Below are 25677 nucleotides of genomic sequence, written 5' to 3'. Positions count from 1 at the left end.
TGTCACGCTAGTAATCCCTTTTCTCCAAACATCGTCCCCTAGACTAAAGTATCATTCTCACAGTGGCCTTGTCAGGACCGGTCGCCAAATACGGCGGTAGGCTAGTCGGGCTATCATGTCCAGCGCCACAGGGTGTGGCAAGAGAGCCGCGTCAGCCCTAGTACATGGATGCGAAAGGATCATGGTCTGCCAGAGCGATTGGGCCGCCAGAGATATCTCTACATGGAATTTTACGTGAGTCACTGCACTGATGGAGGACTATTTTCTGCATTATACCTAGGTATGTGTTTCTGTGACCCACCGTCATGCAACTAGATGCTGTCTATGCTACAATAACCCTAGAACAACACCTCTAACCAAGCACCTTCTCCGCAGCGGACACTATATTGCAACGCAGTCTCTATGTTAGTCTTCAACTTTCCCCCCCCCACCATCTGGCTGTGAAGACTCCAGTCGGAAATCTTAGAGTTCTGGAAGAGGAAGACTGCTTACCATTGACGCCGGTGTTGTCGGGCTCCACAAAGGCCTCTTTGACCTTGCCATCCTCAATCAGTAAGGCATACCGCTTGCTACGGTCATTGCCAAAGATGGATGAGCTCTCGAAGCTCAAGTCCAGGGCCTCGGTGAATTTGCCAGATGGGTCACCCAAAAAGCGAACCTGGTGCGATTCTCAGTCAGCACTCGATACAAGGGCGAAACCCAACACATCTACAATGGAATGAGAGACATACCCCACTCTTGCCCTGAGGATCCAAAGTCAACCCCCAAGCCTGCATGCTACGACGCCAATTTTGGTCAGTTTTTCTGTTCGTGTTGTTGGTTTTCGTCTTTCCTTTCCCACACAACCTTCCCCTTATGATCCATCATTGCATTCCATTGCCTTGACTTTGCGATAGTGTGTTCGAGAGGGACTGATTCGGCGGCGGCTGAAAGTGCTTACACAAAGGGATCATTGACAGAGACGACAAAGGCCTGTCCCGCTTCCTTCAACTTGGGGTGACTGATGTAGCCGGGCACATGCGTGCTGGAGCAGGCGGGGCCTGGAGAGCCACAGTACACATAATTGTCAGTGTCGGTCTCTTGCTGCAGTCACATCGCTCACGACAAAGGGAGACATCTTCCGCCAGGATCACCCACTGAATGCTGCGGGCACACCAATGATCACAGCCTTGCCCTTGATTTCCTTGGCCAGGTTGACCTTGTTTCCAGGAGAATTCTCCACCAACACCTCCAGGTTGGGGATCGCATCGCCCTTTTGGACGAGGTTGCGGGAGGTGCTGTGGAAAGGAGCTGCCCTGACTCGGGTAGCTTGGGTGGCAAGGCGTCGAGCGAACATGGCTGACAGAGGGATCCAATATCCGAGAAGAGAAGAGCAAGAAGCAATGGTAGAATGGAGTGGCAAGAAAATCCCGTCAATCGGTGGTCAGTCGGGGATGGCAGTCGTGAAAAAGTTCGGTGATGTTTGTTGGGAAGAGAGAGCTCCCGTTCGAACCGCGCGAATGGTGATTTCGTCATTGATCCGCACCGAAGACCGGGGTCGGAATGCGACCGACCGTTGTTGAGCCCTGCGTCTACCCATCTCCTGGTGAAGATCGGCAACCGTCTTCCTCAGGTGTTCTGGAATGAATATCATAGATAGACCAGCCATCTATCTCTCAGCTAGGAGAAAATCGATATGCCCTTCCCCCCTGTGGATGGAAAGATCAGAAAAAGAAACATGGACTCATGTTTTTCTTGGCATATTGTGCGAGGCACCTCCCTAGTGACGCGAGAGTTGCGGTAAGTAGTTCAGCCGAGGTTGAATCCAACTCGAGATATTCCAGAGGAGCACATGGCTGCGATGGCATCCCAGCATTGGATGGTCGTCAGCCGTGCCGAACACTCAGACATGAATCTGACTTCTTTGCAGTGGATGGATATCATTTGTCTTCTAGGAGGAGGTCTGTAGTACAATGCAGGCTATTAGAGACCCCCAGACGGAGGGTACTCATGGGTCGCGTATTCTTAGTAGTACGTATTAAGGGTCGTGCTGTCTCGTCTCAGGTGGGCAGGACCACTGGTAGGTAATCACCTGGTCATATACTTCGACCGAGTCCCGCACAACCGCCCGGAGTTCACCCGGAGAAAGAGAGAGAGAGGAACACGTCCGACTGAGCCAGGAATGATCACGAAGCCGGGAGCTATACATGAAAGATCGTCTCACTTCCCCTCATTGCAAATTACTCCTCCAAGGTCCAATACCGCCGCTCCAGATACATCACGATCTCTGTCGAACCGGATGCATCGTGTGTGTAGCCTGGTGCTGCCCATTTTCCATCTTCGCAGATTGACTTGGGGCGGAATCGCGCCCGAGCACCCTCCCATTCTATCTCTGGTTCACTTGGTTCTCCCGTTGACAGAGAACAGATCCATCATCCAACCCACTGCCGACCAGGGATGTTGCTCCGCACGGTGGAGCTGTTCCGGCTGCCTTTGATGGAAGAGGAAGCCCATCGCGTCTCCCAATCAAAATCTTCGGCCGAGCAGGCATACTTCCGGATAAAAAGGGCCCCGCCTGAGCCAAAAACACCTTGTTGACCGATGATTCAACCGATTATTATTGATGAGTAGATGATGAAGGATGTCCCGTGGAGAAAGTGTGTAGCCTTTTGTCTTCCTGTTTTGATCTTTACCCCCCCTCTCTGTCTCCTTTTTTTTTTCCACAAAATTTCCGACTTCAAATGGACTGATGCCCGACTATGCTGGACCAGGTTGTCCCATCGAGTGATTTCGTCTCGACACCGAATAGTAAGGATCGACAGCGTATATTTGACCACGAGCGTGTAATGCGGGTCCCGCTCTCCCAAGAATCGGGTCTCTCCAGCCAAGGCTCTCCATGTTGTATCTGCCTAACACATCCCGATCGCTATCGGGTCGAGAAGGGAAAGGGGCAGTTGGTGATTTAACGTTTGTCGTGGACGATGGCGCGGAGCCCGCCTCCGCTCGTGCATCGTGGGCGCACTGACCGTGGCATTGGGCAAATGCATGTCTCTTGGCCAGCCTGCCCCCCCAAGTCTGCATGGAGATCCGAGAACGGGCGGTCTGCTGTCGGACCGCTGGTGCCGACGGTTGTTTCTCCAGAGATTCCAGAGGAGGGGCAATGAAAGCATCTGAAGTACACTTCAAGGAGATCATCCGCCATACCGGTGGACACCCTACGTGATCAGTCTCGGAGATGGTCTGCACGGTGCCTCCTACCCACTGAAGACAGATTCTGCCGGCCATGGCGATCGAGTAAACATACGGAAGACGTGCGGCAGTGAATGAGAACTGAACCCAAGTGCCCGTGCCGGTTCTGATGGACTCGAACCCGAGAGACAACACGAAATTCTCCTCTGGCTTTGCATCATTCCGCCGAACAGGGAAACTCACCATCAGAACAAGGAACTCAAATCTCAGTCACCATCCCAAATCCCATGGGTGATCCTAGCCATACAGATGCCGCAGACCCCACGCTTTGATCGGATCCATCTCATCTGTGGGAAATCGGACAAATCCTTGGAAGTTCTCATCTGAGAGGGTCACCGACTTTCCTTGTGGATGGAGTCGTGGTTCTTGCTTCAACATTTCCTTTGTCTTGAATTTCTTTTTTTTTCTTCCTCCCCCATTCTTTATGATCCCTTCTTTTGGCTGTATCAACAAGGTCCACGGGTCGTGTTTGGGACGAAGATTGTTTCCATGAAGATTGAAAGACTCCATTTTCATAAAATCCTCTCATCCGACATGGCCGCTACTGTTGTCCCCAGATTGATCTTGTCATCTCGTCACGGTGCATTTATCCCATCATGCTCCGGGCGACTGGCGGCGTCCCCTGCTGGTGCTGCTGACGTCTTCCAGTTGCTCGGCCCCTCGCCTGTCCAACGATCGGATCTCGAGGCCTCGAGCTCGATAGGACAGTGGATTCTCCAGCGTGATCTTGGGAAGTGCCTCATTGTACAATTGGTGTCGCATGTGCTGTCCAGTCACTTGATCACGTCCAGGACTACCTATCGGATATGGCCTCTTCGTAGAACAATAACACGCACTGTGCATCCTGATAGTCGACCAGGTACAGTGCCGAGTACGTGAGTAGTGACTGGAGTACTCCTCACGTACTCCTACTGGCCGTAATTTCGGATCGTGGGTCAAGCGTTCCTTTCGGTGTCTCTGGTCTCTGCCTCCACCAACCTCCTCTCCCCCTCTCCACGCTTTACCCGTCCACCAAAGTCCTTTTTTTCTCGTAGTCATCCGAACGGGTACCTTAACACCTTACCCGTTCGCTTCTCGTCTCTTGTCCAGCGAAATTATTATTCCCGTCCTCTTTTTTTTCCCCTTCTCCCTTCCCCCCCCTTCCTCCCCCCCACACGCGCAAAGCGCTCTTCGGCTGGTTTCGCGTCCAGCTGCAAATTCTGAACATTCCTTGTTCTCGCCCTCGTGTCGTCAATCGCGTCGGATGCCGTAGAGCCGTGATCCTTGGTTCCTCTGGGTCTGCTGGCTTTTTGCATTGCTTATTACCCTCCGTATACCCGCCAGCCCGCCGGGTCCAGCCTGCTGCTTGTTCGACCGGTCGCGACCCGTCTAGCCCAGCATGGACGGTGGCCAGACCTCGTCCAATTCCGCCCCCGCTGGCAACTCCAGCGATTTTGTATGTGACCCCCCATCTCGTGCAAGAGGCCTCGGTGATCGCCTGCGTCGGTTGGAAAAGATTGAGAGGGAGAAAACTAACGTGATTGCTCATGATGGTCAGGTGCGCAAATTATACAAGTGAGTCCGCTCGGTCGTCTTCCTGTCTCCCACTCGACCACTACCTCCGTCTCCTCCGCCGCTCGACGGATAGCGACACACTTCCGATGCGCCTGCATCCCGACCCACGACACCGCCACAAAGAACGCAGCATCCTGGTCGCCAACGGGCGCCTCGGACTTTCGGTCATGGACTAACACTGCTGATAGGATGCTGGAGGACCCCTCCTATGCATCGATTGTCCGCTGGGGTGATGAAGGAGATAGTTTCGTGGTCCTCGAGGTACTTGCCAACCACCTACCACCCTCCCCCCCCTCCGGGGACTTGCCCATCATCGCCACCGAGCGCGATCGCATTCCAGGTTACTGACCACAGGACCCATGTAGTGTGAGAAATTCACCAAGACCATCCTGCCCAAACATTTCAAGCACAGCAACTTTGCCAGTTTCGTGCGCCAACTCAACAAATACGATTTCCACAAGGTCCGCCAGAACAATGAGGAAAACGGACAATCGCCGTATGGACAAAATGTAAGGTCGCAATCGACCCGACCAGGGTCGTTCCTGATGTTCCTTTGTCGAGCCTCCCAATCTCTCCCACCCTGGACCATATTCGTCACCGGAGACTTGGTGTCTCTGGGTTGCCCTCCCTTTGTCTGGCCCTGAACCCCCGATCCTGACTGACTCCCGGTTCCTTGCCCCTCTGAACAGGCATGGGAGTTCAAACACCCCGAATTTCGAGCCAACAGCAAGGACTCCCTCGACAACATCCGCCGCAAGGCCCCGGCGCCTCGGAAGCCGACTCAACCGGCCGATGAGTCGGCGCCAACTCAACAGATTGATTTACTTAACCAGCAAATCGTCGCGCAACAACAACAAATCCAGCATCTCTCAGACCGATACGCGCAACTCACGGTCGACCATCAGCTCATGCTCCAGGAATCCATGCGCGTTCAGAAGACAGTCTTGAACCACGAAAATGTGATCCACCAGCTCATGACCTACCTTCTCTCGGTGGATGCGCGTCAGCGACGAGACAACAAGGCCCTGGCCTTCCAGGCGCAAGGCGGCACGGGCGTGAGCCCCTCGCAGGTGGGCGGGATGGACGATGCGCCATCCTCTCCCCTACAACAAGCGTCCAAGTTGCTCAGCGACATGAATTCGGAAATGCAATTCAACATGGCGGCAATGGACCAGACCGCCAATGATGCCTCCAAGTCGGCCACAGCCCCGGCGGCTGCGCCGGCCATGGATGCTTCTGGGCGGCCCGCCGTGGTACCCGTGTCTCGCCCCGCGACCACCGCACCGCCCAATGCCGCCGCCATGGCGTATCCGAAGATGGGGAGTGACTTGGAACAAGTGGTCTATCCGGTGGGGGCCACCAACGGGATCGATCCAATGTACAGCGAACATGTCAACAATGTGCCGTATCCCATGCCGACCAAGCCCGACGCGGATTCGAACGATGCGCGACGATTCCAGGACAACGGCAACCGTAAGAAGACGACAAACGTCGACCCGGGCTGGGTGCGCAGCCCTCATATTCTCCTGGTTGAGGATGATGCGACGTGTCGGCAGATCGGCGGCAAATTCCTCTATTCTTTTAATTGTGTCGTAGACACCGCTGTGAGTTTCCAGCCTCGACGCAGGCGAATCGTCAGAATCAGCCTGAAACCGCGGACTGACCTTCAATGTGCTTCGTAGTTCGACGGCCTGGAAGCCGTCAACAAAATGCAGGCGGGCTCGAAGTATGATCTCATTTTGATGGATATCATCATGCCTAATCTCGATGGTGTATCCGCTTGTCATCTCATCCGCCAGTTTGATCGCACACCGATCATCGCGATGACCTCGAACATCCGAAGCGACGATATTCAGCTCTACTTCCAACATGGTAAGCCCGTTCCCCACCCGGCGGAACCACACTTTGCCATGCTTTTGATTACCGGAGCTAAATGCGAGTCAAACAGGCATGGACGATGTGCTGCCGAAGCCTTTCACCCGCAAGAGCCTGCTTGGCATGCTGGAGAAACATCTGGTGCATCTCAAGACGATGGCGCCATCCCTCGACGTCACGCCGGCCGCGGCGGCCGGCACCTTGGCCGTTCAACCATCGGCTACACAATCCATTAAAGAAGATAATAGCTCTCCTGGTCAGTCTCCGGGTGGCTCAATGACGAATTGGCAATCACCGGGTCAGTTTCACGGCATGGCTCCGGTACCACAGCCGATGTCTGCGGTCCCCGGTCAATACGTGGCGGCACCTGGCGCGCCGCCGGGTGCGTATGCAGTCGACCAAAATGGAGTTCAATACCCAGCACCCACAGTCACCGTTCCTTCCAATGGGGCTCCCCCTCGGCCTCAACACCGTCGACAAATGTCGGAAATGTCCAGTGCTACAGAGAACCCCAACGTCAAACGACAGCGCATGTATTCACAAAATCAACCAATGATGGCCGTACAGGCTGGGCGACCTGGCTAATGTGATGAGAGTAATTGTCTAATATACTCTGTTCCCCTCCACCACCCTTTCTCCTCCTCCATTCGTCTGCACACGACCCCGATCCTCCCATAACCTTTTCTCCCCCCCCCTCCCTTTTTTTTTTTTTTTTTTTCTCTCTTTTTCTTCCATTCCTGTTCATTATACCAAGATTCCCACTGTCTATATTGAGGTCTCTGACCGTATATTGCTCACATTGCTCCCTCGACATTCCTTGGCTTGTCTTCATTACCGTCATTGCTAGGGGTCCTTTTTCCAGCGCTGTTCAGGATCTTAGATATGGTCAACAATTCATTTTGCAAGAGGAACATTATCACCTCTGGAATGGCGAACTTGTTTCTTATGACTTTAAGGATTGCCGTGTCGGCGCTTCAAGCATGCGCTTAGTATTGCTCTCCCATCTGGTGCGAAGGTGGTCACAATTCCAACAATACCAGTTCTTTCAAAAGTTGTCCTTTTCCCCTCTTAGGCCTTTTTTGCTTTTGTCAACCTCATTATTGGTCTCCAGAGGGAGCTGGAAGCTAGGTATCCGAGCATGTCTCGATAACCTTGGTAAAGGAAAATATGCTCTACCTTGTGGACTCCATATCAAATCCCATGACCGCATTTGCAATCACATGGCTGGACCTGCACTTCGTCCCGCACATGCATTCATAGCCACTCGAAATTGGTTTGGCACGCATATCATTTCCCACTTCCCAAGGGGGAGAGCTCTTGAAGGTTGTGGTCCCCACTACGCCCGCCTTCCCGCAGAGGGGACGCCGCTCGGACGAACCTCTACGGATGCCGATCCTCTCCAAGGGGCAGCCAGCGTGGGACACAGGAACACAGGTTCGTGTCTAGACCGAGTTCCAGAATCGCATTGCGTAGATGGCGGGGGTGTCCACCCAGGTCCAGACCCTCCCCAGTGGAAAGAGTTCTGGACTCGCTGCGGCCGCGTGTGGCTTGTCGCGGGTGACTGAGGCAAGTAGTATCACGTGATCATAGATAAGATAGGACGACCCGGCCCAGGTTCCAGGTTGCAAAAGAATCAAACAGTGCAAAGACTGCAATACGGTGGGCGTCCGAGGCTTGGCGGGGTTTTTTGTGCCCTTTCTTTGATATCGAATGTCGAGTGGATTGCGAGATTCGAGAGTTGATCTAGTGGCTTCGCGGTGGACTTGAGCGCTTTCAAATTCTGTCTTTTTCCTCCCAAGAGAGCTTTGGTGCTTGGTATTCAGGCTATTCTTGCAACTTGTTGTTGCACCCTCGAGGATTTCAGTGATCTTTCTTCCTCGACTGTGACTTCGTGACTCATTTGGGAAAGCTGTGATTGTCCCGAACCGCCCCAAATTGCGCTCAAAAAATGGGTGCAAAGCAAAAAGGTGGTGGCTCAAAGCCCAAAAATACCGCAGAGGAGGTGGAGGATACATTGCAGGCTGTGGTACTTGCCGACACGTTTGAGACCAGGTTCGAGCCTTTTACTCGCAATAAGCCAAGGGTATGTGGTCAATCGGGATCCTTTTGTTCCAAGCGAGCGGCGCTCATCGGCGTTGAGCTCATGGCTTTGGGCGGTTGAGGCTGACGAGAATGTCGTGAATATAGTGTCTTTTACCTCTGGCGAACACTCCCCTCATCGAATACACGTTAGAGTTCCTGGCCAACGCAGGTGTCGAGGAGGTGTTTCTCTATGCCGGCGCTCATTCGGATCAGTTAGAGAAATACATCAAGTATGGATCTGCCGCCTGTCACCCAGTCGGTCCCCGTCTTGCTAACCTCAATTTCTTTCTAGCATTTCCAAATGGCGAGCACCCTCCTCACCCTTCAAGCAGTTGACCTTCCTCAAGTCCAACTCTACATCCGTCGGCGATGTCATGCGCGACCTGGATGGCAAGCATCTTATTACGGGAGACTTTATCGTCGTGAGCGGCGATGTTATTAGCAATATGCCCATCGAGGGCGCGCTGTCGCAGCACCGAAAGCGCCGTGAGTCCGACAAAAATGCCATCATGACCATGGTCCTTCGTGAAGCAGGCCGCACCCATCGCGCCAAAGCCTCCTCTATCTCCCCCGTCTTCGTGATCGACCCCACAAAGGACCGCTGTCTGCATTATGAGGAAATCGACCACCACTCGGATGAGCATCCCGCACGCCTGAATATCGACTCTGATATTATCCTGTCTCACTCTGAACTGGATATTCGGCAAGATTTGATCGACTGCAGCATTGATATTTGCACCCCGGACGTGCTGAGCTTGTGGTCCGACAGCTTCGACTACCAATCTCCCCGGAAACATTATCTTTACGGTGTGCTGAAGGACTATGAGCTGAACGGCAAGACCATCCATACCTACATCATCAAAGAAGACTATGCGGCGCGCGTACGCAATCTGAGAGCCTATGATGCTATCAGCAAGGACATTGTGTCGCGGTGGGCGTACCCATTGTGCCCTGACACCAATCTGCTGCCGGGCCACACCTACAGTCTGCGCAAGGGCAATCTGTACCAGGAGCAAGGAGTCACGCTGGCTCGTTCATGCGTGCTCGGCCGCCGTACCGTCATTGGTCGTGGCACGAGTATTGGTGACCGAACCACGGTGCATAGTACCATTCTGGGACGCCATTGCAAGATTGGCAAGAATGTCCAGCTCGAGGGGGCCTATCTTTGGGACAATGTGGTCATCGGTGATGGCTCCGACGTTCGCGGTGCCATCATTGCTGACGGGGTGGTGGTTGGCAAGAATTGCTCCATTGGACAAGGCGCTCTCCTCTCCTACGGGGTCAAAATCGCGGACGGCGTGAAGGTTGAAAGCGGCAAGCGCATTACTCGATCGCGGTCCGACGGGAGCGTCGGTCCTAGTGATCCCAGTGTGGTTGGACAGGGTGGCGAGGGCTACGAGTTCATCCACGGAGAAGACGAAGACGAGGATGACGATGATATGAGTGTGGCCTCCTCCGGGCTGGTGTACCGGATGCCCGGTCTGTCTCTGTCAAACGCCTCCATTTCAACTCTTTCGTCCGAGATCTCCGAGGGATCGTGGCCGCGATCTGGGCGGAGTAGTTTCTCTGATGGCGAGGAGCAAGATAACTTCCACCACGATGCCTCAGTCAGTGTGTTTGACAGTCTGCGCGAGGGTACCTCTGCCGATGTGGTTCAGTTGGAGCTAGTCAGTCTGCGTATGACGGCCAACGCCTCCGATGTTCAGGTCCGACGGGCCGTGGTCTCCTCCTTCATGAAGTACATCCAACAATTGATGGAGAACGGCAAGGGCGCTGGCGAGGCCGTCAAGGAGGTCTTCACCAAGTACCGTGAGGTTGTGGACCGCACCTTATTTGACCGCAACAAGGAAGAGAAAAAGGACCAGGTGGACTTTTTGCTTCAGTTGCAGCAGGACCTTGTGCACCGCAATAAGGGTGCCAACATTCTCCTGTTTACGGCCAAGGAGCTCTATGACTTGGAGCTGGTGGATGAGGAGGCTTATGAGCAATGGTGGGATGACGAGCGATCTAGTAACACGGAGGAGATGCGGGCCGTGCGAGCTCAGACTCAGCAATTTGTCGACTGGTTGGCGAATGCCGAAGAAGAGAGCAGCGAGGAAGAGGAGGAAGATGACGAGGATGACGAGGACGAAGATGAGGAGGAGGACGAAGAGAGTGGCGATGAATAGAAACTTGTCGACCAAGTGCACCACTTGACCATAATGAATTGACTCCAAAACGAAACAATACGGAGATGAGCGCATTACACTTTTTTTTATTCTCCATCCTATCTCGGCATTATCCTCGCAACTTTTACTCTGTATCTGGCACTCACCCTCTGTCCATATCCACACCAGTGCCACTCCATTCGTCTATGCTCCTGGGTAAAAGCATAAGACGGCATACTCCCCCAGTCATCACCGTATGAACGCATGTGTGAAGGAACCTATACTCCGTGAAACAAAGACTCTCTGCAGACCCAATCATGCCGTCAAAGAGGAGGTTGCCTCGTTGCCTTCTGGGCATCGTACCGTATGTCTCATCCTTCAACCCTTAAGCCGATTCCACAACTGTACTGAATTTCCCCCCCCTCTTGTCCGGGAACCACTCTTTGCCTCCGCTTGGTCCACGAGTCGAACAGACAGAAGTTGAAACTCCCACGTCCTGGTTCTCCTCTTCAAAAAATACCCACCGCCTTCTCTTCCCGATCTCTCTCCAAGCGGGTTCTCACCTTTGACTTGAGTGACGTTGTGGCTCTCCCGCTCCCGCTGCATCTTGAACCCCTCTCTTCCCTCTGTGATCTTCAACCAGTCACACCTTATCCCTTCCGCTAGTCTCTTCTTTCTGCACTACCAGCAACCTCCCCCTCTCCCCTCCTCCCTCCTCCAAACAGACCTTGTACTCCGCCATCACCTGGCCTTCTTTGCTCAAATTGTCGGCACAGTGGTCGCCACGCTTCTTCACCACGCCTCGCCTCACGCGAAAGAGAAAGGCGGCCGAGGCGGCGATTGCGGACACCGACCAGTCTCCCCCCAAAGCCGCCACCAAGGCTTCCACTACCCGCACCGGACCCGCCACCGATACGACACCTGAATCCAAGTCTCCCTCCAACCTGCCCCTGGTCACCTCTCTCGATTCAGACTCAGAAACAGTGACCCAGCTGGACGCACAGCACACCAAGAAGAGTCGGATTGCGACGCCTGCAACCACAGCTGGCAGTATGGATTCGGACGATGATTTCATGAGCGACGTCTCGAGCCAGGATGCCTTTCACACGCAGGGCAGTGACGATGAAAGCTTGGGTGAAGGTACGTTGGATATCAAATCATAGATTCGGCGTGTGGGCAATCCCTCTGGTGACTCCTGTCCCTAATTTGACGTCATGAGCATGATCGGATCAGACCACATCTTACATGGCTCGATGAAGCTGACGTTTTCCCCCCCATCTTGAACCATACTTTTAGATTTTGGCGATCTGGACGCCGGCTTTTCGGATGACAAAGACCTTCTGAAGCAGAAGCGCAAACCCTACGAGGTCAAGTTTGAGGTCTTGGCTCCCGTCGACATTGAACGGGAACAGTTGGTGCAAGTCAACGAGGTTTCCACGATCCTGGGTCTGCCCCCAGAGTCGGCGGCTATCCTTCTCCGGTACGCCCGGTGGCGGAAAGAAAAGTTGATCGAAGACTACATGGATCACGAGGACAAGACGCTCGAAGATGCGGGCCTGGGGAAGAACGTCGACAGTGTGGCGCGGACAGAAATCATTCCGGGCTTCGTGTGCGACATTTGCTGCGACGAAGGGAGTGACATGGAGACTTATGCGATGCGTTGTGGCCATCGCTTCTGTGTGGGTTGCTACCGGCAATACTTGGCCCAGAAAATCAAGGCAGAAGGCGAAGCTGCTCGAATACAATGTCCTGGCGAAAAGTGCCATCGAATCGTGGACTCCAAATCGCTCGATCTTTTGGTGACTGATGATTTGAAAGAACGGTACGTCGCCTTCTGGAGACTAAGCTCCTCCCCCCTTTTCCCCCGCGTGGAGATATCACAGAAGCTGCAGACTAATGTATCATTCTCTCTTCCGACACAGCTATCGCGCCCTCCTTACTCGAACGTACGTGGACGACAAGGAGAATCTGCGATGGTGCCCGGCTCCCGAGTGCATCTACGCGGTCGACTGCGCGGTCAAAGCTCGCGATCTTCGACGCATTGTACCAACCGTACAATGCCGTTGTGGACACGAATTCTGCTTTGGCTGTTCGCTGAGCGACCATCAGCCCGCTCCGTGCACGCTGGTCAAGATGTGGTTGCAAAAGTGTGAAGATGATTCAGAGACCGCCAACTGGATCTCTGCAAACACAAAGGAGTGCCCCAAGTGCCAGTCTACCATCGAGAAGAATGGTGGCTGCAACCACATGACCTGTCGAAAGTGCCGACACGAGTTCTGTTGGATGTGCATGGGGCTGTGGGCCGAGCACGGAACCAGCTGGTACAACTGTAACCGATACGAGGAAAAGTCCGGTTCAGAAGCGCGCGGTGCGCAAGCCAAATCCCGCGCCTCGTTGGAACGCTACCTGCATTACTACAACCGCTATGCGAACCACGAGCAGTCTGCCAAGTTGGACAAGGATCTTTACATCAAGACTGAGAAGAAGATGACGAGCTTGCAGTCTGCGTCTGGTCTTTCCTGGATCGAGGTGCAATTCCTCGACACCGCCTCTCAAGCTCTTCAGCAGTGCCGTCAAACGTTGAAGTGGACATATGCATTTGCCTACTATCTGGCTCGTAACAATCTCACGGAGATCTTTGAAGATAATCAAAAAGACTTGGAAATGGCCGTGGAGAGTCTCAGCGAGATGTTCGAGAAGCCTGTTCCCGAACTGGCTAAGCTCAAGGTCGATATTCTTGACAAGACCGCCTATTGCAACAAGCGTCGGGTCATTCTCCTGAGCGACACGGCGGAGAACCTCAAAAATGGTATGTTCATGCAAGGGTCTCTTGAAGCCATTGGCGTATTGGGACTGTGAAGCTAATGTCATGTCCAGAAGAATGGACCTTCAACGTTGAGTGGTGATTCCCGTACCACTCCAATTCTCGCGACCAACAATACCTCGGATTGGAAATTCCGATGATATTGACGACGTTAACGATCCCTGTCTTTCGGCCCCCTTCTTCCTTCTCTCATTGCATCACCCATCTCTTCAGCATACTGCATGCTCGCTTCAGCACCCTTACCAATTTCAATGCGCCTGCCGAAACGCCTGCGACCAAGCGCACACAGCGCTTACGCATGCTCTTCCTGCGGCCGTAAGACCCTGCGCTCTGCCTCGCAGAGGTCTCCCTTGCGAGGGCATTCATTTTCTATACCTATGAATTCTTTGGATAAATCGAGCCAGTGAGCGGCGCATGGGCGTTTTCTCCCCCACAGGTCCATTTCATTTTGACTGACACTCCTTTCATGGTTAGATCCCCATGACTCTTGTGTTTTCCTTGTTTCCCATTTATGTTTTCAAATTTCCATGGACTTCTTCATTTAGTTAGCGAGACATCCATTTACCCTGGTTTTTTCTTTTTTTCTCTCCATTCAACATGACAGAACTTTCTGTGCTCGAGTACGTGGTGCATTTTTCTCGATCTAGATTGCCGTTCCGCGCACCCCCCGGTGCTGCGTTTGAACAGGACTGTCTTAAGTGTGTACGTGCATTGTCCTGAGTCAACTAGCATGAGGGGACACCTAGTTATTATACAGCACCCGACGTGTAGTTCTGAAAGGACGAGGAAACTACCTAGAGTACTCAGGTTTGGGAGGCTTACTTAATATCGACTGGCCTAGGCAGATTCCCGTCCTTCGCGAATGCGAGAGACGGTGGTTTCGGCTGGTCACGGGCAAGGATGAATTAAGCGGCTTGCTTATCAGATTGATAAACTTGGCACGGATGTACGATGCAGAATACTACCCAGGTACCTAAGTAAGCTTACACTTTTCGCCGTTGGATGAAGTAGCTCTCAAGTTCTGGCCACGTACCTCGGTTCGTTCTCGGGCTGTGCCAAGGTCCTCGGAAGCCCGATCTGGTAAGTAGTTCCGGCTCCGCATCAGTCTTATGTAAACTCCGTCATCGGATCGGACAAAAGACGGTCGGCCGTCCTTGCTTCGGGGTTTGCAGCTTGACTGAGATTGGGATACACGTCGCTGTTCATCCCATGAATGGGAAGGGGAAAATGCCAGTGAACGGAACTCTTTCAGTTGTCTCCCTTCAATCACTTGTAGAGGGATGTCATTGGGGTTTCCCTTTTGCATTGGTTTTTTCTTCTTTAAAATAACTGTGAGTAGTTTGCAAGAATAGGAATAAATCAGAATGATAGGCAACAATCGATCGTGCATCATTTCCCCGGAGATATGAATAAGTTCTGTGAATGAGTTAGTGGTATTAGTCGTTAAGCTTGGCCTCCACCTGGCAACCTCCCTTTCCTTGTCTCCGGGCGCCCCGAGGATTTTCTAGAGAGAAAAAAAAAAGCGGACCAGCTCTCCAGCACCAACCACCATCTCGGTTTGTCCCGAACGCTTTTCTCCCCCTCCTCTTCAACCTTGCATACATCTCCTGCTGCGACCGTGATCGCATCTTTGTCTCCTGTGCTTTCACCTTCCCGCGGTGGGCCTGAAGAAACTGAGACGTTCCAGTGACGGACCTGTTTTTGCTGGGCTTCGCGGAGATCTTGCAACTGTGGACCTCATCCCCCGAACCCAACACCTCATTTTCTACCTCGTCGACGTGCGGCAACAGCTCCCAATTCGCTTTCGGTCCTGCACGAAGCGACTTCAGTTGCCTTCTTTCTCCTCCCATCTCGCATTGCGCTCGTTGCGCCTCGAGCTAGCGGAGCTCCATGGCGTCGTCTCCAGACCAGATTCCGGGCCAGGAATACGAGTATGTTCCACAATCGCGCTTCCTGGGTGGGCGGCCTGTATCTTGCAGTAATCCTGGATGGGGGGAATTGCTCTCTGATCTCGTGTTGAGACACTCGCTCCCAGAGCTCAGTGGCGGGCGACAACTGGGGCAACGTTGGAGGGGAGGCGATGTGGCTCACCGGGGGAAACAGGACAAAGCAAGATACTCGTTCGCCGCCTAGAGAAGCTGGATGAATCTGGCATGGCGCAAATGATGAAGACTGACCGCTCGTGTGTTTTGATTTAGTTATGAAGCCCTTCCTTCTAATTATGGCCTAGGCCATAATATGCTTGCCGGTGCATTTGCAGGGATAGCGGTATGTTTTGGCGGCGGGGAGGGACCTGTCAAACCGCTTGCGAAATTCGCCAAATTTATGAGAATGGGGACTAACAAGCGCTCTATTCACAGGAGCACTCGGTCATGTACCCAGTTGACTTGCTCAAGGTATGCATCTTCTTTTTCATACTTGTTGTTCTCAACATAAGGGAACTGGGACTGATCTCTTTTTACCAGACCCGCATGCAGATCCTGAACCCGTCCACAGGTGGCCTCTACACCGGCTTGACCAACGCGGTCTCGACAATTTACCGGATTGAAGGTCTGCGAACACTATGGAAGGGTGTCTCGAGTGTGATCATTGGAGCTGGTACGTCTTCCTTTCACCTCGCTCATTCGCGTTTTTTGTTCGAGATTGTGGGGGTTCGAAGACGCGGCGGAGGCTAACGGGTTGTTTTCAGGCCCGGCACATGCGGTTTACTTCGGCACCTACGAAATCGTCAAGGAGATGGCCGGTGGCAATGTGGATGATGGGCATCATCCTTTCGCAGCAGGTACGGTTGATTAAAAAAAAAAAGGGGAAACCTTGACAATTTGTTCTGCGTTGGTGTGTTGCGACTGACGAGATAATTTCAGCACTGAGCGGAGCATCTGCGACTATTGCCAGCGATGCGCTGATGAACCCCTTTGACGGTTAGTGGCTCTTCTCCGAGAGAAGCGATTCATCAGTTTGGCTGACCGTCTCCACCAACTAGTCATGAAGCAGCGAATGCAGGTCCACGGTTCCGTTCACAAAAGTCTGATGCAATGCGCCAAGTCCGTGTACCGCGCCGAAGGTCTCCAGGCCTTCTATGTCTCTTACCCGACGACTCTCTGCATGACCGTGCCTTTTACCGCCACACAGTTCGTCGCCTATGAGTCCATCTCCAAGGTCATGAATCCCAAGGGCGAGTACGATCCTTTCACTCACTGCATGGCGGGTGGTCTGGCCGGTGCCTTTGCTGCCGGTATCACGACCCCTCTCGATGTGGTCAAGACCCTCCTGCAGACCCGTGGTCTCGCCCAGAGTGAGGAAATTCGATCGGCTCGGGGTCTCTTCAACGCGGCGGCGATCATCAAGCGCCAGTTTGGTTGGAGCGGTTTCCTGCGCGGCATGCGGCCCCGTATCATCTCTACTATGCCCAGTACCGCCATCTGCTGGACCTCCTATGAAATGGCCAAGGCTTATTTCAAGAGTCTCTCCGAATAAAAATCGCCTTCCCTCCAGCATGCAGACCGTACGCGGAAAATGTATCATAATCCATCGGTCACGTTTTCCCGCTAGCCTTTTCCTCTTGACTCTCAGTGCGATCATCATACCCGACCAACGTGGTGATCCCCCTCATACGTTGACTGTGTTTCTTCCTCTCTCTGTTCTCCCTGGTCGTGAATTCCTCTTTCAACTCCATCAAACAAGGGCTGGTCACGGTCATGAATGATTGCACTTCCTTACTTGATGCCAACCGGTCTGGACTCGGCTTTTCCACTCGAGCCGGTGAGACTCGTCTGGTCAAATTCATTTGCACAAATGCCTGATCGATGCCGCTTCTCTGAACTCAAAAAAGAAACTGGTTTCCATTTCAGCTGGCTCGTCCCTCTCGAGATCGTGTCTTGCTCTCATGACTTGGAACCCGCTCTATTTTGCCCTTCCCATCCTGTCACCTTCTTCCCTCCCCCCCCCCCTTCCCTATGCTTCTCATCTTCAATGTGCCTTGTCTCGCAAATGGCGTTGGGTCGTGGAAAGCTCGGGGTCGCTGATTTCATCCTTTTTGTGGCCGGAGGTCTTTCGTGTTACATCAACAGCTGATTGGGACCTCTTCTTTTACTTTTTTTTATTATTTTTGGAGGGGGGTTTTTTCTCCCTCTTCCTGCCTCCTTTTCTCCTCCTCTCTCTGTCCCTGTTCCCCTCTTACTTTATGATGATGGTGTCGTCCTAGCTTGTTACCATTACTTTCAGCATGTATTGATAGATGTATCTCCCTATGAAGGAATTGAGATGTGATTTCCTCAAGGTCTCTCTTAATCTGGAACCAGTCGATTCGAGCTTGACGTTGGATCCTGGTTGTGTGATGCCTTTATATGCCGTAGTTGACCACTTTTTCTTCTCATGTATGACCCGGCCAATCTCTTGATTGAGATGCTCGAATGAGCTGTTTTTGAACTTTTTTGACATTCTTCTTTTTTTTTTGTGTCAAAGCTGTACCTACCACGATTACATTATTGATGACGGGACTACTGTGAGTACACGCAGGTTCGGTTGCAGAAAGAGCAGTCCTCGGATCCTTCGGGCCACCTGCAACACCGTGTTGAGCCTTGTGAAATTCTCCCCTCGAGACTGAGTTTATGCGAACAGCAATTTTTGTTACTGTAGACTTCACAGGGCTATAACGATAACAAAAAAAGTGTATAGTGTGTAGTCCAACCTTCGTAGCCGTACGTGTGAACTGGAGTTTGGGACCCAGTCCGCGTAGGCCGCATGCAGTAACTGGAGACCCTCACCGATCCCAACGACGTCACTCCGAAATCCTAAAATCCTCCCCCCCCCTCACAGATCCAGCGATCTTGCATACTACAACATCTCCTCTCCTCCCCACTACTTGAACGTGCCCAGCCAGACCTTGTTTTCCCTCGTCTTATGCAGTGAAATGGGCGCGGGCTTGCACTTCTCCAATGATGCGCCCACGGCCCGCGTCTTCTCTGCAGAAGACATACGATGAATGCTATCTTGCGTGCTCCACGGCAGTCTACTTTGAAGGCCAAGTAAGTCCAGTAACCCAGACAATCCATCCATTGAGGCCAAGCAGTCTACCCCGAGTCCGACCGGACGGAGCTCATCATGAACCCCCTCGCTCATGACATCAGAATAATGAAGACGAAGCATTACGGTCTTGGAAATCGGCTCTCGAGACCATCAATTATCACAATGCCCGTCGACTGCCCTCAACATATACACCAAAGTCCGAAACGGAGAGAGCGCTGCAAGACTCGATCCGCGCATTGGAAACCCAATGCCGAGAACGGGTTGATCTACTGGAGGCGCTCCGTGAAAGCCGGAAAGAATCGGCCGAGGCCAATGGGAGCAGAGAGCCATCGACTCTCGTCAAGAGTTGGAAGTTTCCTACCAGCTTGAAACGCTCGCCTTCGTCCAACAACACCCCGGGCTACATTGGCGATGGCACTATCCCCGCTGTCGGGTACACCGATCTGTCCAAGCCGGCCGCGATCCCGGGCCATCCAGGCATGACGAAGCATACGTCCGATTCCCAGTCTCTTTTAGACGACGCTCCCGTGTTGGAATCGCCTGCTTTGCGTGTAGAGTCAAATTCATCAGATGTGAACAAGTCTCGAGGGTCAAGCCCGGAGAGGCGAAAGACGATGTTGACAACCTTGCGAAACATGGAAGGGAAAAAGACCAAGGCGAGCTCCAAGAGGAAAGACAAGAAAGAATCGCGGCCTGCCGCATCCAAGGCCGCCGGGCTGGCTTGGGGAAGTATATATCGGACTCCATCGAGTGAAAAGACCGTCAGCGAAGCGATGCTGGCTTCTCGGCAGACAACCGCTCGAAATCCCAGTCATCGGCGTGACATCGATCCTCGGACCAGTTCGGGGGAAGAAAGAGCTGCGTCAGGAAAACCCACTCGAAAGGGCAACGAGGATCCAGCAGATCGTATTCCCGCGGCGCATTGGCGCGAGCCTCAAATTCCATCCTCGTCGGAGAGGCCGTCTCCCAAAGCTTCCACACCATTGTCTCCCAGGAGGCCTCCGCTTTCTTCGCCTGGCCGTCCCTCATTTTCACCCTCCTCTTCCTCCGGTCAACTTGCCATGCCGGATCCAAAGGATTTTGCTCGACCCTCCGCATCTTCGCCCGCTCCTAAGCCCTCAGTGAAACCAAAACCTGTCAGCCTCAGAAGCTCACTGGCACCCACGCCTCCTCGAGTCACCCCGGCGAAATCTGAGGGAAACTCGCCTTCAGCGACGCCCCGGCGGGACCGGAACGACAACCTCTCAAGTAGTAAGACGCGCACTAAATCCGCCCCTCGTGTCACCCCGACAAGTCCGCCAGCATCTATGCCGTCAGCTTCGCGAAGTGGCGAAGTCCGGCGAGGACCTAGCAAAACATCAGCTTCCATGGCGGGGGAGAGTCATGCGGTACGGCGCAAACCACCGCCACCTAAGCGTCAAGAGACGCCGTCATCAAGCGATCAGGATTCGTGGGAGCAACGATCGTCTGACAACGAAGCAGGGGATGAGGACGGGGATGAAGGCAACCAGGACGTCGTCAAGATACTAAGCAAGCTACCCAAGGGTGTGGACTTGCAATCAGCTCGACAGATCCTGAACGACATTGTCGTACGCGGAGATGAAGTGCACTGGGATGATATTGCGGGGCTCGACGGAGCCAAGAAGGCGCTCAAGGAAGCTGTGGTGTACCCATTCCTCAGACCGGATCTGTTCTCAGGGCTTCGTGAGCCTGCTCGCGGCATGCTCCTCTTCGGCCCTCCAGGGACCGGCAAAACCATGCTAGCGCGTGCCGTTGCGACGGAATCCAAATCAACCTTCTTCTCCGTCTCAGCATCCAGTTTGACGTCCAAGTGGCATGGTGAGAGCGAAAAGCTCGTTCGTGCCCTGTTTGGTCTCGCCAAGGTTCTCGCACCCTCGATTATCTTCGTGGATGAGATTGACTCATTACTCTCTGCGCGATCTTCGAGCTCAGAACACGAGGCATCTCGGCGATCCAAAACCGAGTTTTTGATTCAATGGTCAGATCTCCAACGTGCTGCAGCCGGCCGTGAGATGTCTGCGAAGGAGAAGAAAATCGGAGATGCCAGTCGAGTGTTGGTCTTAGCCGCAACCAACATGCCCTGGGACATTGATGAAGCCGCAAGGCGTCGATTCGTGCGCCGACAATACATTCCCCTCCCTGAGCATCATGTGCGCGAGCAGCAACTGCGCCGACTGTTGAGCCACCAACATCATCGACTCAGTGATGCCGATATCCAGGCCCTTGTAGGAAAAACTGACGGTGAGTCCTGACCTGTTGTAAAACTTACCGGTAGAGAAAAGATTCCAATCTAACAATGCCCAGGGTTCTCCGGCTCCGACATCACAGCACTTGCCAAAGACGCCGCCATGGGTCCACTCCGTAATCTCGGCGAAGCACTCCTTCATACTCCAATGGATCAGATTCGGGCGATTGAATTCCAGGACTTTGAATCAAGTTTGGAATCAATCCGGCCCAGTGTATCGTCGAGTGGTCTACGACAATATGAAGATTGGGCGCGAGAGTTTGGTGAACGTGGTGGATAGATTGATGGTGTAGTACGAATGTACTTTGTGTGTGTGTGTTCCATAGCCAAATCCAAATGGACCGACGATGCCTTTGCCTGACAGCGAATTTGACGAATTTCAACTGCAGCCGTAGGCTTTTAATTACCTTTTGATGATTATGGGATGCCAAGCGGACCTTGGATTGATTGTCTCGGCGGTAGAGTTGAGTGCGTTGGTGGAATGTCCAGTCTCCGCGGGTTGTTCAAAGACTCCCAAGTGTGTAAGTAGGAGGTAGATAGGTAGGACGGTATCATCATTAGTAGGCCAAGCATGGACCGACTTCATGGCCAGACGTACGTAAGAAAAGCCAGCCCTATACCTAGCAGTGATCCCTAAAAAAGAGTCCCACCTCCTTCCAAGAGTGACGAGGGAACTACTATCACTATTTCATCTCAAGTCACAAGCTCTTCATCCCCCTCGAGTAGAATTCCAAAAATAGATATATATTTTGTTCGATCTCAAATAATAAAAGACCACCGGGTATATAGACAGATCACCCTTCACCCCCACAACGCTATCGCGCCCATATTCGCGCCGCCGCTGGAAGGACCGGTTGTTGAGAGTCGTCGATCTCATCAAAGCCATGCATTACCGGGTGCGCTCGTAGCTGCGAGTCCCGCGGTTTCGAGAGTTGATGTCCACTGGCGTAAATCGGCCTCTTACTCGGGTAGCTGGCGGAGGATCGATGGATGAGCGGACGGATCGAAGGGAGACAAGTTGCGAGAATGGCCACTGAGGCCTCGACTAAGCTCCAGATTAGGGCTGTTGAAATTGTGTCGAGCAAGTCTCGATATCCATCGGGGGCTCCTAAGGGGAAGGAAATGACAGCGAGACATGTTAGTTGCTCTTTTTTCTTGAAAAGAGAGAGACGGAGAGAGACACAGAGAGAGAGAGAGAAGGAAGGGAAGGAGAAGGAGGAGAAAAAAGATTCCAGGTCTGATCGAAATCAAACGCACCATAGGTGAAATAAAGAATGACCACCATCCTCACGATTCCGACGGCAGTCGAGAGTGAGCCGAGAAGAAAAACCAGCAAGACACTAATCTTCTTGGACATGGTCAACTGCAGCTTCCAGACCAAGGGTACCGGGAAAAGTAAGAGAACCAAGTCGGTCAGCACGTCGGCAATGGCGTATCCAGACCACGAGATCTCTGCTTGAATGCAATGCTTGCGATGAGACCATTCGAGATATTTCAGGTTCCAATTGCGAACATGGCATTGCAGCGCCGAAGTGATCAGGAAGGACAGTGCCAGCAGAGTGCAAACGACCATCATGCACAGAGAGGCAATATTGAAGCCGCGACCTCGAAAGATCCGACGATAGGCCATGATGACGCTGATTTTGATGACTCCAAAGGTGATTTTCTCAACGATACTGTATCCCAGAACGATCTGGAGAAAGCGCAGGTTAGCCAAGACAGGTATACAATTTATTTGGTCCACGGCTGCCCTGGACTCGGTATGACGATGCACCCGTACCTGCTCCGCAATCTCATCTTTGGGACCCCGAAGAATCGTATTTCCATGTGGCGCGTTGGGACCAGCGGGCAGTGAATGGGCGCCCAGCGCCCCCAGAGCTGCACCGGCGATGTTGGTGATCCCCAGTCCCCAGACAAAGATGGTAGACACCAAGAGAAGCCAGTCATCTTCCTTCAAAGGTACTCCAAGATGCTGACGAGAGAATAAGCGCAGGCCCATTGCGACCGAGGCCAAAGTGGGAAGCAGAACCCCCACGGCAATCACACTCTCGGGATGGAGATTTAACAGCATGATTCACAACTGCAATTGCTGAGGATCATCAAGCCATGTTCATGGCAGGAGGCATTGAGATAAGTGAGAGCCCCGGGGCAGACACTAGTGTCGTCAGTTGAAGGTGCTAAGTAGTCTTTACCCTGCACATGGGTGGGAACCCCGTTGACTGGATGGCCTTGACAGGCGTTTTAACGTCGGTCATTGCACTGAACCCTTGCAGACGTCTCCCTCATATCCTCCTATCAGTGATCCGATGACGAATGTGACGAAAATGGGGTCTGCATCCTGACAGCCACCAACGAGAGACGTCAATGAGAACGTGGTATGAGCATGGAGTATGGCGTGGCGTGGCATGTGTGAGAGACAGCTCGTGTTACCAAATTTCGTCTAGTCAGTGCCACCTCGTGCCGTCGCTGGACTGACTGAGAAGAATGTAGACAAGGCTTGGCAATGCTCTATCCCGGACATTGTCAAGGACCCCAAATGCCACTTGGCGTCTCCAAGCGGACTCTTGCACGACACGGCGGGCCCAGATAGATGAAGAAGTGGAACGACCTGCAGAGTCTAGGCAGGTGGTCCTGCCAGATCCAGTTTAGCTCAATGGGCAAGTCGAAACATGACTAGCTGATTAGTGTATGAACAAATCATAAAAGAAAAGAGAAAAAAAAAGAATGGAGAGTCAAGGGCGGCCTCTCAGTCTTCATCATTCTGCAAGGTTGCAAAGGTCGATCCTCAAGGGCCGAGGGGGGCCAAAAACAGTCATCAGTTCCAGGACGGGAGCATATCTTTCCTGATTGGGAAACTGGTCAATAGGAGAGACCGCCCAACGCGTGCTGAGATGACCCTCGAAGGTGGGAGGGGAAAAAGTAAGACAAATCGTGAAATCGTGTCGATGGTGGATGGATGGAATTTCTGCAAGGTGTGAATGTGCATCTCGAGCCTCTCCGAGTGTCGCACGGGACCAAAATCCACGTGAATCTATTTAAAGTAAACCCTTTCTTCTCCTCCCGTCTTGGATCGGATAAGCTCCTTTCCAGCTGCGCATCTCCCACGCGATGCACTACTCACCCGTCCTCTCTCTGGCCATCCTGGCCGGTGTGGCGGCCGCCAAGGTCTCAGGATGTGGCAAGAATATTCCTCCCGCATTCCCGTCTCCCGGTCAAAGCAGGAACTTGCATCTCCCCAACACCGATCGTGAATACAAGCTTCACCTCCCAGCCAACTATGACAAAAACAAGCCGACGGCGCTGTACTTCTCCTTCCATGGGGCAACTCGTGACATGAACGAGCAAGAATCGCTCTCTCAGTTCTCGAATCCCGAGTTCAACCCGGATGGGATTGCGATCTACCCCAATGGCAAGGATGGCTACTGGCTGTCAAATCCGAACGCGGACACCTCGCGTCCCAATGACTTGGATTTCATCAATGATCTCCTCACCCACATGGAGGAGAAGCTCTGCATCGATACCCGCCGGGTTTACGCCGCTGGCAAGTCCAACGGCGGAGGCTTCACCGGCGTGCTCGCCTGCAATGCCACAGTGGGGAGCCGCTTCGCTGCCTTTGCCGCTGTGAGTGGTGCTTGGTATGACACGGACGATACCCCCGGCGTTGGTCCTTGTGCCCCCGCAGAGCGCGAGGAAGGTTATCCTTTCTTGGAATTTCACGGGACGGTTGACAAGACCGCGCCTATTGACGGCAACAATGCCGCTCATCCTAAGCTGCCCGTCATCAATATCCTCGAGGGCTGGGCGGAACGAAATGGATGTTGCGCGAACGTCAGCTGGGCCAGGAACGAGACGGTCTTTGAGAATCCCTTGGTGAAACACGTCAGCTGGGATTGTGATGGAAAGACCGGCATCGTGCAGCACTATCGTGAAGGGGAGAATGGTCACTGTTGGCCCTCGACAGTCAGCAACGATGACTATGTGAACCAAGGGGCTCGCTGTCCGTTGGGCAAGTACGTCTTTAACGCGACGGAGTATATCTTTGATTTCTTTGATCAGTACCAGCTGAACTGATACCGATATTCCACGATCGAACAATTCTACGAATATGACTGCGAATGATGTACCTATCTTTTTGTGTATACCCTGCGAAGATGCATTTGTCTCCATCGCTGAAAGCGCATTAATATCAAAACATTATGGGATCAGTGAGCTCTCCGGACATGATCAGCCCTGAGTCCCTCTGCCCGAAACAATCCTCATTCTCAACCCGTAGCTTCAAATGGACATGCTATGCCAACCAATCCATATTCTGCGGGCATCCAACTTTACTACTACTCATCGGTCATGGATAGTCCTTGAAGTTCACTCGACTACAATTAGCTCAACGAGAATAGTGATCATCCAATGTGGAAAAAATTGACACAAACAGCTGACTCGAAAATCAATCAATACTGTCCTCTGGTTGGAAAATGTGCGAGATTCTGACGAGAGTCCATCTCGAGTAGCCATGAACCTCCCCCACCTACCCTTTGGAAAGACATGTCCTCTTTGAGCAACGGCACTAGGCCATGGGTGTGATAGTCCATTCCATGAGGCATTTCACCTGCTGGCCAACGTCTGGCTGATGTAAAAATTGACCTGATTTAGCGGAGATGCTGCTCACTCCAGATATC

The 25677-nt window shown here is 52.9% G+C and overlaps 9 protein-coding genes across 9 annotated transcripts; 6 read left to right on the top strand and 3 right to left on the bottom strand.

Annotated features, from left to right (window-relative positions):
• Positions 1 to 352: 352 nt before the first annotated feature.
• On the bottom strand, positions 353 to 1336 carry POX_a01744 (uncharacterized protein; the record flags this gene model as incomplete). The annotated part of the gene is made up of 5 exons (XM_050110668.1): positions 353 to 381; positions 493 to 658; positions 732 to 777; positions 941 to 1040; positions 1138 to 1336. The coding sequence occupies 5 exons, from the start codon at positions 1334 to 1336 to the stop codon at positions 353 to 355; spliced, it is 540 nt and encodes a 179-aa protein (XP_049974436.1).
• Positions 1337 to 2736: 1400 nt separating this feature from the next.
• Positions 2737 to 3606, bottom strand: POX_a01743 (uncharacterized protein; the record flags this gene model as incomplete). The annotated part of the gene is made up of 2 exons (XM_050110667.1): positions 2737 to 3406; positions 3476 to 3606. The coding sequence occupies 2 exons, from the start codon at positions 3604 to 3606 to the stop codon at positions 2737 to 2739; spliced, it is 801 nt and encodes a 266-aa protein (XP_049974435.1).
• A 1000-nt stretch (positions 3607 to 4606) lies between these two features.
• On the top strand, positions 4607 to 7242 carry POX_a01742 (Transcription factor SKN7; the record flags this gene model as incomplete). The annotated part of the gene is made up of 6 exons (XM_050110666.1): positions 4607 to 4782; positions 4971 to 5043; positions 5148 to 5291; positions 5472 to 6386; positions 6465 to 6654; positions 6731 to 7242. The coding sequence occupies 6 exons, from the start codon at positions 4607 to 4609 to the stop codon at positions 7240 to 7242; spliced, it is 2010 nt and encodes a 669-aa protein (XP_049974434.1).
• A 1363-nt stretch (positions 7243 to 8605) lies between these two features.
• Positions 8606 to 10907, top strand: POX_a01741 (putative translation initiation factor eIF-2B subunit epsilon; the record flags this gene model as incomplete). Its single annotated transcript, XM_050110665.1, has 3 exons — positions 8606 to 8740; positions 8845 to 8969; positions 9032 to 10907. The coding sequence occupies 3 exons, from the start codon at positions 8606 to 8608 to the stop codon at positions 10905 to 10907; spliced, it is 2136 nt and encodes a 711-aa protein (XP_049974433.1).
• Positions 10908 to 11203: 296 nt separating this feature from the next.
• On the top strand, positions 11204 to 13792 carry POX_a01740 (E3 ubiquitin-protein ligase dbl4; the record flags this gene model as incomplete). Its single annotated transcript, XM_050110664.1, has 5 exons — positions 11204 to 11250; positions 11575 to 12026; positions 12183 to 12708; positions 12809 to 13695; positions 13764 to 13792. The coding sequence occupies 5 exons, from the start codon at positions 11204 to 11206 to the stop codon at positions 13790 to 13792; spliced, it is 1941 nt and encodes a 646-aa protein (XP_049974432.1).
• Positions 13793 to 15600: 1808 nt separating this feature from the next.
• Positions 15601 to 17187, top strand: POX_a01739 (Mitochondrial RNA-splicing protein MRS3; the record flags this gene model as incomplete). Its single annotated transcript, XM_050110663.1, has 7 exons — positions 15601 to 15641; positions 15909 to 15978; positions 16071 to 16106; positions 16176 to 16308; positions 16400 to 16492; positions 16575 to 16631; positions 16694 to 17187. 7 exons carry the CDS (start codon positions 15601 to 15603, stop codon positions 17185 to 17187), a joined length of 924 nt encoding a protein of 307 aa, XP_049974431.1.
• Positions 17188 to 18647: 1460 nt separating this feature from the next.
• On the top strand, positions 18648 to 21284 carry POX_a01738 (Protein SAP1; the record flags this gene model as incomplete). The annotated part of the gene is made up of 3 exons (XM_050110662.1): positions 18648 to 18737; positions 18840 to 21000; positions 21064 to 21284. The coding sequence occupies 3 exons, from the start codon at positions 18648 to 18650 to the stop codon at positions 21282 to 21284; spliced, it is 2472 nt and encodes an 823-aa protein (XP_049974430.1).
• A 535-nt stretch (positions 21285 to 21819) lies between these two features.
• Positions 21820 to 23075, bottom strand: POX_a01737 (uncharacterized protein; the record flags this gene model as incomplete). The annotated part of the gene is made up of 3 exons (XM_050110661.1): positions 21820 to 22112; positions 22262 to 22697; positions 22785 to 23075. The coding sequence occupies 3 exons, from the start codon at positions 23073 to 23075 to the stop codon at positions 21820 to 21822; spliced, it is 1020 nt and encodes a 339-aa protein (XP_049974429.1).
• A 1037-nt stretch (positions 23076 to 24112) lies between these two features.
• Positions 24113 to 25075, top strand: POX_a01736 (uncharacterized protein; the record flags this gene model as incomplete). Its single annotated transcript, XM_050110660.1, has 1 exon — positions 24113 to 25075. The coding sequence occupies one exon, from the start codon at positions 24113 to 24115 to the stop codon at positions 25073 to 25075; it is 963 nt and encodes a 320-aa protein (XP_049974428.1).
• Between the last annotated feature and the right edge of the window lie 602 nt (positions 25076 to 25677).

This window comes from Penicillium oxalicum, chromosome I, assembly GCF_001723175.1.
Source record: "Penicillium oxalicum strain HP7-1 chromosome I, whole genome shotgun sequence".
Lineage (NCBI taxonomy): Eukaryota > Fungi > Ascomycota > Eurotiomycetes > Eurotiales > Aspergillaceae > Penicillium > Penicillium oxalicum.
This window is presented reverse-complemented; position numbering and strand designations above follow the sequence as displayed.